Raw genomic sequence first — 15,682 nt, forward strand, 5'->3', positions numbered from 1 at the left:
AGACAAAGTAAATCTGCAACAGAAAGGTAGTAGATGGGGGCGAGTACGGGATGAGAGGGATCGGGGTATTGGTATCATGGGTGTTTATCTGATTATCTCTAAGGAATGAGAGGGGCGGATTTTATGACAGTGGGCTGGGATGGAGGATCGAGTTAGTGGCGGGGGTTATTGGGGAAGAAGGTTTTGTGGGAGAAAGGCTGTGAAGCAGCAAATGTGGTGATGGAGTTTGACAGGGGCTATTTTGATAAATTTGGACTAATTGAAGGATTCTTCAAAAGTTAACACCTGCTACTATCATTGCCAGTAACCCGGTTGCCAGTTGCCACCCACAGACGTCTGTTAAGTTCCAAACTTACAGACGTTTGTGAACCATGGTTAGTTAACTTCTTTTTTTCCTTCTTTTGTCTATGGATAATTCCTACCATATAGCTTCTCCTACTTTACAATAGGGGGAAGACGTGGGGAAATTCTAAGAGTCTATTAGGGGGAAGGGTTGGAGGGGCTGAATTGTCACCAAATCAAACGGATGCATGCATGATGATAAAATCTCCAAAAAATTTTAGAGAAAAATATAAGTTAAAAAATTGGATTCGCTAGCCGAGAAAAGAAATGAATTCAAAATGGTCCAAGAGAAATTTTAAGACCCTATACTGCGGGGAAGGGTTGAAGGGGCTGAATCGCCACCAAATCAAATGGATGCATGTGCATCTAATGATAAAATCTCCTCAAAATTCTAGAGAAGAATATAAGTTAGAGGATTTGATTACTTAGTTTATATCCAAGATGAGTTTTACATTTTCAACTACTCCAGTAGTAATGGTTAATCCATGGTTAGTAACTGACATGTGAAAGCACGTGTGCCTATTATTTAACAAGCCAAAAGGATGACGTGCTTTTTTTTTTTTTTGAAAAAGAAGTGACGTGCCTTTTATAAGGACCACACCGTCCGGGTCCATTAAAGAATTTGTCTATTTCCGACCAAAAAAAAAAAAAAAACATGGCAAAGAGCAGAGTTTGCCTAAGTATGAATGGACTTGCCGACATATATAGTTGACACTGGACAGGAAGATTGCCAAAGAAAATAGATACAAAGTGCTAAAAGATGGCAAATTTGCATATCCAACTTCACTTAGTAGCATTATTCTTCCTTTCTAGTCTTATACTGCCCTCTAATTGCCTTCCTGCCCTTCATCCAAAACCCCCTGTTGCCCTCCATCCAAAATCCCCTGTTGCCCTCATTGTCTTTGGTGATTCACTTTTTGACCCTGGAAATAATAACTACATCAAGACAACCACTACTTTCCAGGCAAATTTCCCACCTTATGGAGAAACATATTTCAAATCCCCAACCGGGAGGTTTACCAATGGCCGCACCATCCCTGATTTTGTAGGTAAGAGCGCTTTCTTGCAAAAATTTATATATTTACAAATTAATCTACGTGCAAATATAGAGTATTTGAAGCTTAACAAAATATAACATGTCATACATCTATGCCCGTTACTCTAAAAAAAATTAAAATAATTCTAGTGTTTATAAGATTAATTTTTAAAAAACATTTAAAGCTACAGTGACTTTTTTGCAGCTGAATTTGCAAAATTATCCTTAATTTCACCATATCTGCAAACCGGGCATCATGAGGTTTTGACCAAGGGCGTGAACTTTGCATCTGGCGGTGCTGGTGCTCTTGTGGAAACTAATAAGGGATCGGTAGGTATTAACTTGTGACTAAGAGTAACTAATTCCTACATTTTAGTAACTGCCAATTGCTAATAGGTCAGTATCTCATGTCATTTCTCAGGTGATCAGCCTTCATATGCAATTCAATAACTTTAGGGAAGCTAACAAACAGTTGAGGTTGAAGCTAGGTAAAAGAGCAGCAAGACGAGTGGTGAAAAATGCTGTGTACTTGATCAGCATTGGAAGTAATGATTACTTGAACCCGTTGATTAATAATCCCAGTATGTTTAAGTCGCATGCGCCACAAGATTTTGTAGCAATGGTGGTTGGCAACATTACATCAGTGCTTAAGGTAATAGTCCGATTTTCTCTCTCTTTCTTTCAACTTTGTTAAATCTTTACAGTTAAACCTTTTCTTTTAATCTTTCCATCCCTTTCCACATCCTTTGTCTTATTACAGAGAGAGATGGGTTGGATGGTATGAGAGGCGGGAGTGTAAGTGAGAGGTCCGATTTCGAGACCTCCCACTTATCGAAACCTCCCACTTATACTTAAAAAAACAGAAAGAGAAACAAATAATTCCTCACATCCTTTCCTACTTTCAACTGCTAATTAATATTGAAATTTTCTTATCCAATACATGTTAGCTTAGTTAATAGTACCATTTTCTCTAAAAATGATAAGCGGTCTAGAATCTATCTTGACCTATGGTAATGATTGGAATTAAAACTTACTTGTACTTGCTACTGCCAAAATTAAAATTTCTTACACCAGTGGTTGAGGGTTTATGTTTCTTGCCTTGAGATACCAATTTGGTTGTCACTAACCGTCTCAAATATGCGGATGGGGCCTCACAAGTTCTATTTCCTACAAGTTTGCCCTTTGATGTAATTGAGTTGGAAAATGGTATCACAAAAGTTTGAATGTGGTGTAACTGAGCTGAGAGATAGTGTAACAAAATATATAGTTACTAATTTACCCTGATATGGAGTAAAATACATTAATACAACTGGTGAGACCACTTTCTACCCTTTTCTTGTTTTTCTTCTCACCCCTCCCCTGGGTGCTGCCTTTGGCATACTGTGTCCAATGTCCATGTATCTAATCCTATTGTTAATTGAATGACAGAAAATTCACAGGGAAGGTGGAAGAAAAATTGGGATTTTAACTTTGGGTCCTTTAGGTTGTTTCCCAAGGCTTAGGCTGGCCAATGTGGCCGCTGGAGGAAATGGAGAGTGCCTGGAACAGGCCACAGCTTTGGTCAAATTACACAATCCGTTGCTTTCCCAAAAGCTCCAATTGCTACAGAAACAGCTCAAAGGTTTTAAGTACTCATATTTTGACTTCTTCACGGTTTACACTGAGACGATACAAAATCCACCCAAATACGGTATGTTCTTGAATTCGTCATTTGCACAATTCCACTTTTAGGAATTATGGTGAAAATTCTTTAATACTACAATCTTTCATAGTAGAAGTACATAAATGTCTTCAGAATTAGTGCCATCTCTATTTCTATTAAATAAATAAATAAATGCCTTTAGAATCATGGAAAGTGGTTAAAATATGAAGATTATGTATTAAAGTATATAATTAATTACCATTCTTGTACACTCCTAACAAATATTGCATATTTTGGAGATATTTAATTATTTAATCATTGTAAAATTTAACTAATCATTTCTGCAATCCCAAAATTGAAATCATGCTCCTCAATCGAGAATCAGGATTCGGCTTAACTTTCAGTTACTCCCCTCTCCATTTACCATAGTACACAATTGGATGGACGACACGTCTTTCATTTGTCGGTGAAATCGAGACGTGTAGAGTGAAAAATGGAGAGAGAAGTAATTGGAAGAGGAGTCGAAGAAATACGCGTGTCTTGCATGTGTATTGTGGAAACCGGATAAGAGTGTGATGAAGACAAGCCGCATCCTAAATCTTTGGCTCCCAATTGCTACTCCTAATATTATTATTTTCTCCTATATTGAGGCTAGATCTTCTTTAAGATAGTAGCATAATACTAGCATCAATTAGCAAAGGTAGTAGAGTAACATTTTTATTGGTTGATTACTCAAAAAGGTTTCAAGGAAGTGAAGAGTGCATGCTGTGGTAGCGGTCCTTTCCGAGGAAACTTTAGCTGCGGAGGAAAGAGAGGAGTAAAAAAATATGAGCTGTGTCATAATCCCAAAGATTATCTATTTTTCGACGCTGAGCATCCAAGTGAAGCGGCCAACTTCTTGTCTGCGCGGTTGATGTGGGGAGGGCCTTCCAACGTTACAGGGCCTTACAATATCCGGTCCCTGTTTATGCGCTAATTTCTGGTGTGGACTTCTTAAATTGTGTAAACTTGAAGTTCACAACTCCAGATCTGCTTCTTATATTTGGTCATGTATTTGAATAATAATTTCAATAAGAAAAAATATCAATAAGCAGTAGAATCCCATGGTGTTTGCTCTACGGTCAGTCCTTCAATAATGACTAACTAATCTTCAGAAGCCGGACACGGGGCTATCCATCTTTTATAAATGTTGATTATTTTACTCATTTGTTGCAATTTTGATTCCTATCCCTAAAAATTTACAGCATATGATGTGCTCCGTGTTTTTCCTGTGCAACTTTTTTTTCCCTTTCCAACATTTGCCTGTGGAAAAAGAAAGCACCAGGGAGATGCAGCTCCATTTGTTTCAAGGCCTGTAAGATGAGCATAGAGGTGTTCATCTTGGGGTGGAGATAATAGGAGGATCGTTTGACCAAATAAACTACTAACAGATTACATATAAACAACCAGAGAAGATCTACAGTGGATGAAATATTTATGTCAGATACACTGCTACAACTTTAGACAGCTCCAAACATCTTGTAATTCCGAGGCAGTTAACAATGATGGTCCAAAAGGGACAAATATCCCATTCTTGATGTTCAATTTTCTAATAGTCTGTCATACAACATCATCTCCAGATGATCTCTGGCTCTTCATTTGGTACAGGTGTCTTTGAAAGACGACTGGCATAACGTTCCACGTTGATGATTATTCAGAAAGCCACTCTTGTGTCAGCATATCCTTAGATTTTCAAGTTAAGCAAACAAATTATCAAAATTGCAACAAACGTAGCATAGTTATTTGATAAATTCTTGTTCCACTCACTTGAAGAGGCTTGAACATCAGGCAAGCTGACGTACTTGGGACACGAGCTTGAAGCAACCAGATAACTTTCAATGTGAGGTTCACTGATGCAATCTCGAGGCTGCAAGAACAGTAATTTCCCAAAGAGAACTAAGAATCTATCAAGAGGTAAAGAGATGAGATGACAAATACTCTAATCAACTGTAACGTTTAAGGTCAGCCTCATGTTAAAATGCAAATCAATGATACTGTCAGCTAGTTGGTGTATCAGTGGTACAGAAACAATAAAGAACACTCCCAGAAAACTGTAACAAGTTCAAAATTCAACCTATTAATAAAACCAATTAAGGCTAAAACAGACCTTGAAATCCTTAAAGAAGCACAAACGGAGTTCCTCCACTGCACCACCTTTGCACTGGAGCTCCGGTGTTGCATGGAAAGCATTTTGAATTGCTGCGATTATGCCCCCTAGAGGATACTTTTCAGAGTTTGATGGTAAATATCCAGCTTCATTCAGAACTTGCTGTTCTCATGTCCAACAAAAATGTTATAGAAACGAGTAAGCAAACAAGCAACACCATTCAAATTCATACAGGATAGACATTTAGTCTAGCGTTTAAGTAATTGTGTGTGGGGGTGTGTCTATATTTATATATACATACATATATATATATATATATACATGGCCAAGTTCATAAATAATGGTTGTCACTAATTCAAGAAATTTTTATTCTTCCTCATGCTAAGCCAGAAAGTTGTTATGGAAAATTGCTTCTGCATTCAGATTGGCAAGTTAGGAGAAAATTGTACAAATAATTTGTCATGAATCAAAATTTCTTCTATCTCAAAACCACAGAAGCAATTCCAGCCTGTACTACATCTTAGATTTCTGAACACACGAATGATCATACATACGGAATATCAATGAAGAAGAACCAAATGAAAAAAAGGAAAACCATTAGAGCACACTTCATAGCTCAAATCATCCATTAACCTAGAGAGCAAACCTGAGAACAAAATCCTTTAGGACATTATAGCAGAATCGCAACCCTAACTTGTCTCTTCCCTGCAATCTTTGTTTCCCTTAAAAGATTGAACTTGGGTTTCTCTTCCTACCAGCTCCTTGCTTCACTTGAAGGACTTAACTTGGGCTTCTTTTCCCACCAGCTTAACTTATTCAAGCGATGTTCATTAAAAACGGCCATTCTTTCCAAAGATTGTTTTAATCCACTTCTTGACAATAGTAGCATCCAATATCAACTTAGTAATTAGGGAAGAAGTATTCTTGCTATCTGCTTCCAGTACTCTTGAATGTGTACTCAGCCACAAATTATGATAATTATGTTTAAAACTGAAGTTGACTGCTGGGATAGCAACTGAGTATAAATCTCTATCGTTATTGGTTAACTTAGCACCAATTTCTCAACCATCAGTTAAAAGTTGGAGAAGCCCACCAATAACAATGTATTTGCAATTTCACCGCAAATAAGCAGATCTACCTTCAACCATTCAACAGCACATAAAGCTTTGACGTACACAAGTATGCAAATATGCAGTCATCAAGCAGAGAAATTGGGACAATTAAGATGGATTAAAGGAAATTGGTTAAAGTTGAGGAAAAATTTAAAACATTAAAAACTTGAGTACACTACTAAAATCTTACTGTGACATTATACTTGGAGTAGACATTAATAGCCGTCAAAAAATAGCTGTATTCATCACGAATAACAGGAGAGCAACATGTCCCATGCTTTTCTGCATGAACACAACCAAAAGTTATATTCAGATATGCAGTGTTGTAACCCAAAGTCATCTCCCATAACATTTATTTCAGCAAAGCAATTATTTGAATCTGCATTTTAGCAGAACTATGTTTGTGACGATCGCCCCCCACTCCCTGTACGAGGTCAAATACGAAATTATGCTTTGAAAGTTAAAGTTGACAAGAGAAGGAAACCAGTTCTTATATAGCATGACACAGCAATGGACACAACTTGGCAACTTTACTACCCAAAATTTTGCAGCCCAAGGAATTCTGGGCCTTTTGTGGCCCAAACCTTTAAGCAGTTCCTTATTCAAGCTTGACTAGGTTAGTTCCTTACTCATATGACCGGGATGCAAAAAATTCAACACTTGAGGCTAAAGAGTTACAGCAATGACCAATAAAAAGTAACTCTTGACACTACCTCACCATTGAACAATTTGACTTAGTGGTCATACAGTATTTCCCCCACAGCAAAGGCATGACAAGTTCATTGTTAGTGGTGATCCTCTTGAAAATACTACTGACCATTTAATACTGCTGTTAAACATTATTCTCTGAGGAGTGATTTCCTCATTTTCACAACATGCAATTCATATAATTTTAATAACTTATTCTTATTATTACTGTTCAAGTTAAATTTCATCTATTAAATTCATTGACTGCTGCATCAAGACAAATTAGGGGCCATATTGTGTAACACCCAACATCAAAGACCACAAAGCATAAATCCTCAATACTCTCCTTCAACAATATCAGCAGAGTCTAAAATTTGCACCATAGCAAGATATGTGCTATCACTAAAAAGGAAAACTGGGTATGACACTCAAGAGGTAAAGCAAGAGACCCAGGGGCATGAAAGAGCTGAAGATGGAGGTGCCATAGTCATGGATATCTGAAAAAGGTTCCACAAATTTTAAAAGTGAAGCAAAAGTTCCAAATGTTCCCTTCGGTTCTCAAGCTGCATACCTTTCCTTGGATACAAAAATATAAAATTTAAACAACTCTTAGAAATCAATTGAAGGTCTTGAAATTCTTTAGGTATCATCTATCTACCAGCAGAATTCCATTTCTAATTTGAACTATAAAAATATAGGGCCCTAAAATTCATCATAATACAAAGTAGAAAAAATGCGACAGGTGAAAGATAATTACCCCACTGTAAGCAGTTGTCTCCCAATTCAACCACAAAACCAGCAGAAAGAAAACATGTCAGCGCTATGTGATGGAACTAGAAAGCTTGTACACAAAATTACAATCAATTGAGCACCTCATGAGCCCAAAATGTTCCTTTCCCTCCATGGCATGTTGATGATTTACTACAACTTAAAGATGGCCAATACTTCTTGAGAACATCAGTCAGTGTTGAAATCTGGTTGAATAATGCAATTCAAAAGAATTCAAAAGAATTAGAATGGTTTTGAGATACTGCCAAAAGTAACAGAACTTGCAAAAGATACTGTCTAAAAAGAGAGAGAGAGAGAGAGAGAACTTGCTGAGCACTAATTTGGAGAAATGCCAAAGAATGAACCCATATACACCAGTATTACAAGAATATACAGACAAACTCAGTGGAACATACAGTTACCAATGATTAGGGAAAGTAAACTCCTTGATCATTATCATCTTGCTAATTCCAGGCTAATCTAACGAAACCCATTGGATTACCTTCCCTTTATTGGGAACTAGACGATACCAAGCAGAAAAGGTTTATATGAAGAATTTCATCCTTAAAAAGTACTCCTATGCAGGCACCAGATACTATAATTAGTAGCATGATCATGCTGTAATGCAACTCTTGATTTTACAATACCATTGACAATTTCAGACTAACTGTATAACCAACAATTAATCAATATTTTGTGCGTACAGAAAATGTTTACAGCAATCCTTTCCCTCAGAAGCACCAAAAATTTCTCAAGGATAAAAACCAGCACAAAGATGCAAAACAAGTAGTGCATGAATCACCAGGTGTCAAGAGAATCTGAACCACAAATCCTACAACAAGAACTTGACAGTTGAAATCAATTACAGGCACTTCCAGAGTGAAACAAACAGAGAACAGAGTGCATTCAAAGCAGTCATTGGCCTCTCAAGCACAGAGTTTCTTTCTTATTTTTCTATTTCATTAAAATCCTAACATAACTCCTTTCTAATAAAAAATTGCTAAAGCAATGCACAGCTTTTAACAACTGCAGCAGTTTACAAAATCAACATGAACTGAGCTGCACTTTATGAATACAAAATTGCATCTGTAACTCAGCATGCGTCATCAATATCCACCCCAACTGAAAAGCACAGTTTAGTCAGGATTTTTAAATACGGTATTTTGGATGGAAGTTCGATTGAAAGCATGTTCATGTCCAAAGCAGAGCATGGTCAGACAAAGCACCTCTTTGGAATCATATCTGGGACCATTGCAACAGGCTGGCCAAGATCCATCATTGTAATCAGGCCATAGTCCATCTATAGGATAAGAGATTCTGGTAAGCAGACAAGATTGGCAAGTAAACTCTGTAGGTGATTCATTCCAAACAAGGAAAAAGTTGATTAAAGTTGTACAAGAGAGATGAGATTTTGCCTCATCCTTGTATGAGCCCTTAATTCCAATTTAGTCAGATTTTCATACATCACTACTATTTAATAACCTCTTATATTCTTGCCAACTTACCAGCAATAATTCCTTTCGTAACCAGATTCAACAATGAAGCAACTGAAAAAATGAGTTCTCGCAGCATTTAAACCGCTAAAGCTCAACCATATTAAAATTGACAATCCATTTCCCAATTTTTTTTGTTTACTATTATCCTGGGCTACATAACTTTTCCATTAAATGCTGTTTACTTTTCATTACCATTTTATCCACCCTCCCAAATTAGTGTCACCATTATGCAGCTGCGTATAATTCCTAATTCACTAAGGATTTGCCCCTAAAAATGAGACTGAAAGAGAAAAGGCAAGAAGAACTAAATGTATGGTCTGCCATCTTTAAAAAATCTTCTTCCCACAAAAATGCATACTATTCCCTCTTTCAGATTCATGAGGGCCAAACCATCAAAATTGAGTAGAAAATGTTCCATCTAGCTCCCCTCCCCTCTTTTTCCCACTTCCAAACTGACATCTCTCCTTTCCACTTCCAAAATGAAAAGGTAGAAGAAATGCCTTTTGTTGGCAAGAAAATCAGAAGATATCAAATTATGCCAAAAGTGTCAATAGGCATATTTGTATCTAACTATGTTTCCTGCATAATCAAAGTTCAAAACTTAGTCCCAAAAAAAGATTCAATGATTTAACCAAAAAGAAGTTAGAGAGAACATGATGCGGAACCCATAAGAGGAAAAAATAAACCATACTACAATCAATACTTCAAAAGATATATACATGGAATTGTACTTACGTATTGTAAATTCAGATAGCGAATTCGAGCTGCAAAGAACCAAGCAAACCCATTGAGAACTATGAAGTTAAGCTAGCCCATAAATCTTATGCATTTAAAACTCAAAAAGCCCATCATGTAGGTTTCAAAAAGCTAAAATATACCCTTGGCAACAACCATTGGAGGCACAACACCGGTGATTTCCTTGACAAATGGTGCCTGGCCATTGAAGAGCCAGCTTGAAGTAATCAAACTCTCTTTGTTCTTGACCTGAGCCTCCTCCGTGTACTCCTCCCGTTAATTCTTCTCCAAGATCCACACCATTAATTTTCATAAGACATAAGGATGCAACTAAAATCATCAAGAGCTGCATTAATACAACTATTTGGATGGGGAGAAAAGCCATGGTTACTCAACCTCTAGTCTGCAGGAATCAAAACCATGAGCACGCGTTACAAGTACATTAACAACACTAGATCTCAATTTCACTACTGATTCTAAACAATCTCAAGTAATTCACCGTCCGAGCTGTTGCCACGTTTTCCAGAATTCAGTTAAGCATGTTAAATTTGCAGCTATAAATCTGAAGTATTTCAACAATTCTTTTAACATTTAGATTTAAACATCTTAGTTTCTAGTATGAGTTTTGACATGGTTTATTTATATTTTAGAAAAACTAATGTAAATAATTCTGCAAAGACCAAAAAAAAAGACAGGGACAAGGTTAAGTAAAGAGTATAATATATTACCATAGCCTATCAATCAAAACCCACTTAATAACATTCATGTCACTACTGATGATCAAATAATCCATTTTCCAAGCACTAAAACCAGCAGCATGTATTTATTCATGTGTTACTAGGAATCTTATAAGAATTATAATGCCAATAAGTAAATAAAAAAACGTAAAACTTTTTCTTGAATTTCTTCCTAGTACAAAACTACAATAATCAGATAACTACGAGTACAAGAATTGATGCCCACTAAACACATTCATCTATAAATTCACAAGACCCATCATAAATTTTTTCTTTACTAACTTATGTTGACTTCAAAAAGATAGAAAAAGAAAAGAAAGTCATTCCATTAATTCCTAGGCCAGAACTGAAAAAACCAAATATATATGAGAATAAGAATTGATGCCCACTATAAATTTTCACGTAATATACAAGACCCATCAGGAATTATACAGTTTCAATGATAATCCTCTTGGTTTTCATTTCAATAAATTGGAATAACTGAGATAACTGAAATTTGAAGAAAAAATACGGAAATACATACCTAGAACGAACTGATCACAGATAGTTTAGAATTGGTTGGAGTAGATAATTGGAGGAGCTTACCTCAGAGGCTAGAGGATGAGAGATTTTGATCAGTTTCCGTCTACTTTCCCTGACTCGAAAGCTGAAAGCTCCAGACCTCTGTTCCCCAATTTGCGTAGCGCATTCGAATCTGTTTTTGGTTGTGACTAAAGATGGCGTTTGGTTCGTACCTTAGTACCGGATTCGGATATTCTGGATTTGAAATGGAGTCAATCATTCTAATATATCTGTTCTGTTCAATATCAATATATCATTACATGTTTGGTTCTTTGTCTCATTTGAAATGGGATATAAGAAATTTTTACTAATTAAATGTATTAATAATTTAATATAATTAATTAATAATTTTTATTAATAAATATGTATAATTATATTACATGTGTAATTATTAATACAATTAATAATATTACTAATATTAATATATATTATATAATACAAATAATTAATAATATTATTATTATAAGTTTGTAATTAATTATAATTATAATTTATAATAATAAATATAAATATAATTATATAATATTATAATAAAATATATTATTATAATTATAATATATATTATATGTTAATTATTTTAACGGGTGGCGGGGACGGGCCTATTTCTAAAAAGGAATCAAAGTTATGTTTTGTCCAAAACCTTTCAGGTTACTTGGGAACTGAGGAATTTTAAATTTTTAGATATGATTCTAAAATTTCAATTTCAATAATAGTAATTCAAATAATAATTATGAAATTTATTTCAATTTTTCTTTTCGAAACTCTCTTATCAAACACCACCTAATTTAGCATCTTATCTATCGCGGCTATCACAAAAAAAATCTAGGACTTTTAAAAATTTCTAGGGGAGTTAGCCGAGTGTCGCATGTCCATTGTTAAAAATGATTGTTTTGGTTCATTAACACTGGGGAATGGAGGGGCTTGCCATTGAGTTTCAGTTGCTGATGTGGCGTGCTACCATTGGTCAAAATGTAGTAATCTTGCAATTTGACGAGGTGTCCGATTGTGATTCGTCAATTGGTGATAGTTCTTCCAATTACACATAAATTTGATGATGTGACCATTTTTTATTGGATTGGAGGTGGTTGTTAACATATTACATGTGGGATTGTGATAAAATTTGGCCTTTTTTCCCCTTTCCCAACAATAAATTGTGTTAACAAAAAATTGGTATCCTAATTATTTACAATTATCAACGCTTTCTTTTGGTTGCCAAATAAATGACAATTATTAATTATTATTTTTTATTGTAATAATTGCTTATGTTATGCTTTTGTTATGCTCCAATTGTGAAAAATTTACTCTTTATTTGATTTTTTTTCCAACAATAACCTAGCTTTATTTTTGGTTTTTTGGAATGAGAGGGGAAGACATTCAACTATTATTATCAAATTTTCACGACAATCTTTATTTAGTATTAATTCTACGTAAACAATCAACAATGTGGTGCCCTTCCATTAGTGCCACCACACACCGTGTTTAATTATCGATTCCCCACTATTAATTGTTATAATTATTTATTTATTTATTTTTATTTGGGTTCCATTTTTTGGTTACCCAATAAATCACATTTAATTACCAATTGTTTACAATTAATTGTTAATAACTAATTAATAATGTCATTTTTTGGTTACCCAACAAATCACATTTAATTAATAACTTTTTTGCAATTATTAACAAAAAAATTGGCTTCTTTGTTGTGGTTGTCCAAAAAATCACATTTAATTACCATTTTTTTTTCAAATTTTATAAAAAAGGTCCTCTTTTATTTTGGGTTGCCCAACAAATCAAGTTTAATTATCAATTTTTTGCAATTAATTTTTAATTAATTAAGTAATAATTTTGTAGTTTTATTGCCTGACAAATCACATTTAATTACTAGTTTTTTATAATTATTAATTTTTTTTGGTTACCCAACAAATCACATTTAATTACCAATTCTATGTAGTTATTAGCAAAATTTAGCCTCTTTTTTTTTGTTGCCAATCAAATCACATTTAATTTCCAATTCTTTGCAATTATTAATAGAAATTTGATCTCTTCTTTTGGTTACCCAATAAATCACACTTAGTTACCACTTTTTTGGTTTGACAAAAAAAATTAGCTTAGGCAATGTGTGAGGACTCGAAATTTTTTTTTTTATTTTATCGAATATTGGTAGTTTGTTTAAATATTTATTTACTCATTTTTCTCCAAATTATTTATTTCGATCATTTAAAATCCATTTATATGGAACGATGCCTCATTTATATTTTTTAAAGCGTTTTGTTAGAAAAATTCACTTTTCGAAAACTCGTTTAGTTTGGAACAACGAGTGCATGTTTTTCGAGACTATATTTGAATCGAGAGTGTATTGATATTAGAGAGTTAACAATGATCAATGGTAGATTAAGAAAGGTTCATTAAGGAATTAATACTCGACTCATGTAAAGACTCACAAAAATTTACCTATTTTAAACTCCAAATTCTAGCTCATTTAATTATTTATTTGGCCAATTGCCCCAAATATTATTTTCTAACCTTTTTAGACCTAATTAAAAGGATCTATGGCTTAGTTATATTTTTAAAGTGACTTGTTTCAAAATTTAATTTCTGAAGACTCGTTAAGTAAAAATAGTGAATATGCGATTGGAATAAATAATTGAATCGAGGATACAATAAGTTTGGAAAAATTAGAGACATGTACATTAGTCTCAAATTAGGTATTTTTATGTTTAAGTGCTCAAGTATTAGTTAGTAATATAATCGTTATAAGAATTTTTTTTTGAAAGTTAAGCGTTATCGCGCAAAATTGGAAATACGCGTTTTTAGCGCGCGATCAATTAAGGGACTTAAGACCGTTATTTTAGACTATTAAAAGTGAATAATAATAGTATGAATGGAAGTGCATTAGAGGTTTAGTGCACAAGTGAAACAAACCTGAGAGGAAACGAGCACGAAACGCGCGCATTCGCGCACTATCCTTAGTTGACTTTTGGAGCAATTTTGTCCACACATTCTTAAGCTTTTAGTGGTCCCATCACACCAGATCAAAACCCTTCTTTTCTCACCTTAAGTGCACGGCTAGAACTCCCATTTTCACACCAAAACAGCCGACCAAACAGCAAAGGAAAGAAAGGAAGAAAAGCTTCTTCATTCTTGCACCAATCATCCCCCATTTCATCTCAAAATTTACATCCAGCTTACAAACCACTTGGAGATTCACTTAGGCAAGGAGAAGAGCTTCATTTCTACGATTTTCTTCAGGCTTCAAAGGGCCAAAAAAAATTCTGACTTGAACAACCACCAAAGTAGGTAATGATCCAACACTCTAAACTTGTCCTATGGAGGTTAAATTACACATATGAGCTAGAATCTTCACATGGGTAGCTTGTATTGTTGGAAAATTTTGATGGTGGGCTCTATGAACTCCCACTCTTGGGTTGTTGCTGATTTGATGATTGATGGTGGATATATTGTTGGTTTAGTGGTTAAAATGATGGATTAATGGTGTGTAATTGATAGAAATTTCATTGGGTGCAAGAAGCAAAAGTTTTCGATTTTGCCCCTGCCTTGTTCGGCCATTTTAAGGCCAATTTTTAATAATCTAATGGGTTGAATCTCATGTTTATATGACGTATTAGATGTGTGAAAAATTTCATTGAAAAATAATGAGGTTTGGTTGGGCAGATGAATTTTTTTTGTGAAACTAGCAAATCTGGAAACTGTTCACGTATGGCTCTGACCAGCGGTGGTGTTTCGGCCATAACTCCGTCCTCGGATGTCGAAATCACGTGCCGTTGGTGGCGTTGGAAACTACACATTCCAGGCGTTAATTTGAGATAAAATGCACGTTCTGATTCTTTGTTAGTAAGCCGAACCAAACGTTTTAAGATCGCTGCCCTGTTGCTCTGTTCATCTGGAATGAAGTGATAAGGCAGCAAATTGATGCTCGATTTTGAACTAGTTGGGTGCCAAATTTTGAAATGATTTCTTCTGTGATATTATAGCCCTATGAATTTATTTTTCAACGACATAAACCATGCCCCATTCTGAGTTAAATTGACTGAGTTGTGACCAAAACAAGAGGACTGCCCTGTTTTGGAAAAAAACCGAAATACTTGGACTGGTTTGGGACAAAACCTGGGAGTGATCTTATTAATTGAAGTTCTTGATGCTAAACACTTACCAAAGGTATCATGGATGTATCTTAGACCTTTATTTCACAAATGAACCATGGTTGGATAGCTTTCTTGATTAAACGATTTAAATTGGGAAATGAAGTCAAAAGACAGGTTGCTTTAGAAATTTTCCTGAACTTTGGATGATTAATTAACTACCTTTCCGAAGGTATTTTTTCCCTGAAATTTGATAGAGCGGTACCTTTCATATAGGAGTAACATACTGCAAAATTTTATACCAATCCAAGTTCGTTTTGACA

General features: G+C 34.9%; 2 protein-coding genes across 3 annotated transcripts; one reads left to right on the top strand and one right to left on the bottom strand.

Moving 5' to 3' along the window:
• The first annotated feature begins 1,062 nt into the window (after positions 1-1,062).
• LOC113765393 (GDSL esterase/lipase 1-like) lies at positions 1,063-4,225 on the top strand. The gene is made up of 5 exons (XM_027309554.1): positions 1,063-1,391; positions 1,584-1,708; positions 1,800-2,030; positions 2,807-3,068; positions 3,761-4,225. The coding sequence occupies exons 1-5, from the start codon at positions 1,103-1,105 to the stop codon at positions 3,994-3,996; spliced, it is 1,143 nt and encodes a 380-aa protein (XP_027165355.1). The 5' UTR covers positions 1,063-1,102; the 3' UTR covers positions 3,997-4,225.
• A 181-nt stretch (positions 4,226-4,406) lies between these two features.
• LOC113765394 (ribonuclease 2-like) lies at positions 4,407-11,449 on the bottom strand. 2 transcript variants are annotated; one of them, XM_027309555.1, is made up of 10 exons: positions 11,287-11,449; positions 10,108-10,367; positions 9,965-9,993; positions 8,891-9,033; positions 7,838-7,939; positions 7,723-7,726; positions 6,469-6,560; positions 5,167-5,328; positions 4,827-4,926; positions 4,407-4,742 (listed from the first exon to the last, which is right to left on the bottom strand). In XM_027309555.1, the coding sequence occupies exons 2-10, from the start codon at positions 10,347-10,349 to the stop codon at positions 4,714-4,716; spliced, it is 903 nt and encodes a 300-aa protein (XP_027165356.1). In that variant the 5' UTR covers positions 10,350-10,367; positions 11,287-11,449; the 3' UTR covers positions 4,407-4,713. The 2 variants fall into 2 exon arrangements, with proteins under 2 accessions (XP_027165356.1, XP_027165357.1); XM_027309556.1 differs by having other exon boundaries at positions 8,960-9,033; positions 11,287-11,447.
• Between the last annotated feature and the right edge of the window lie 4,233 nt (positions 11,450-15,682).

Source organism: Coffea eugenioides, chromosome 3 (genome assembly GCF_003713205.1).
Source record: "Coffea eugenioides isolate CCC68of chromosome 3, Ceug_1.0, whole genome shotgun sequence".
NCBI classification, from domain to species: domain Eukaryota; kingdom Viridiplantae; phylum Streptophyta; class Magnoliopsida; order Gentianales; family Rubiaceae; genus Coffea; species Coffea eugenioides.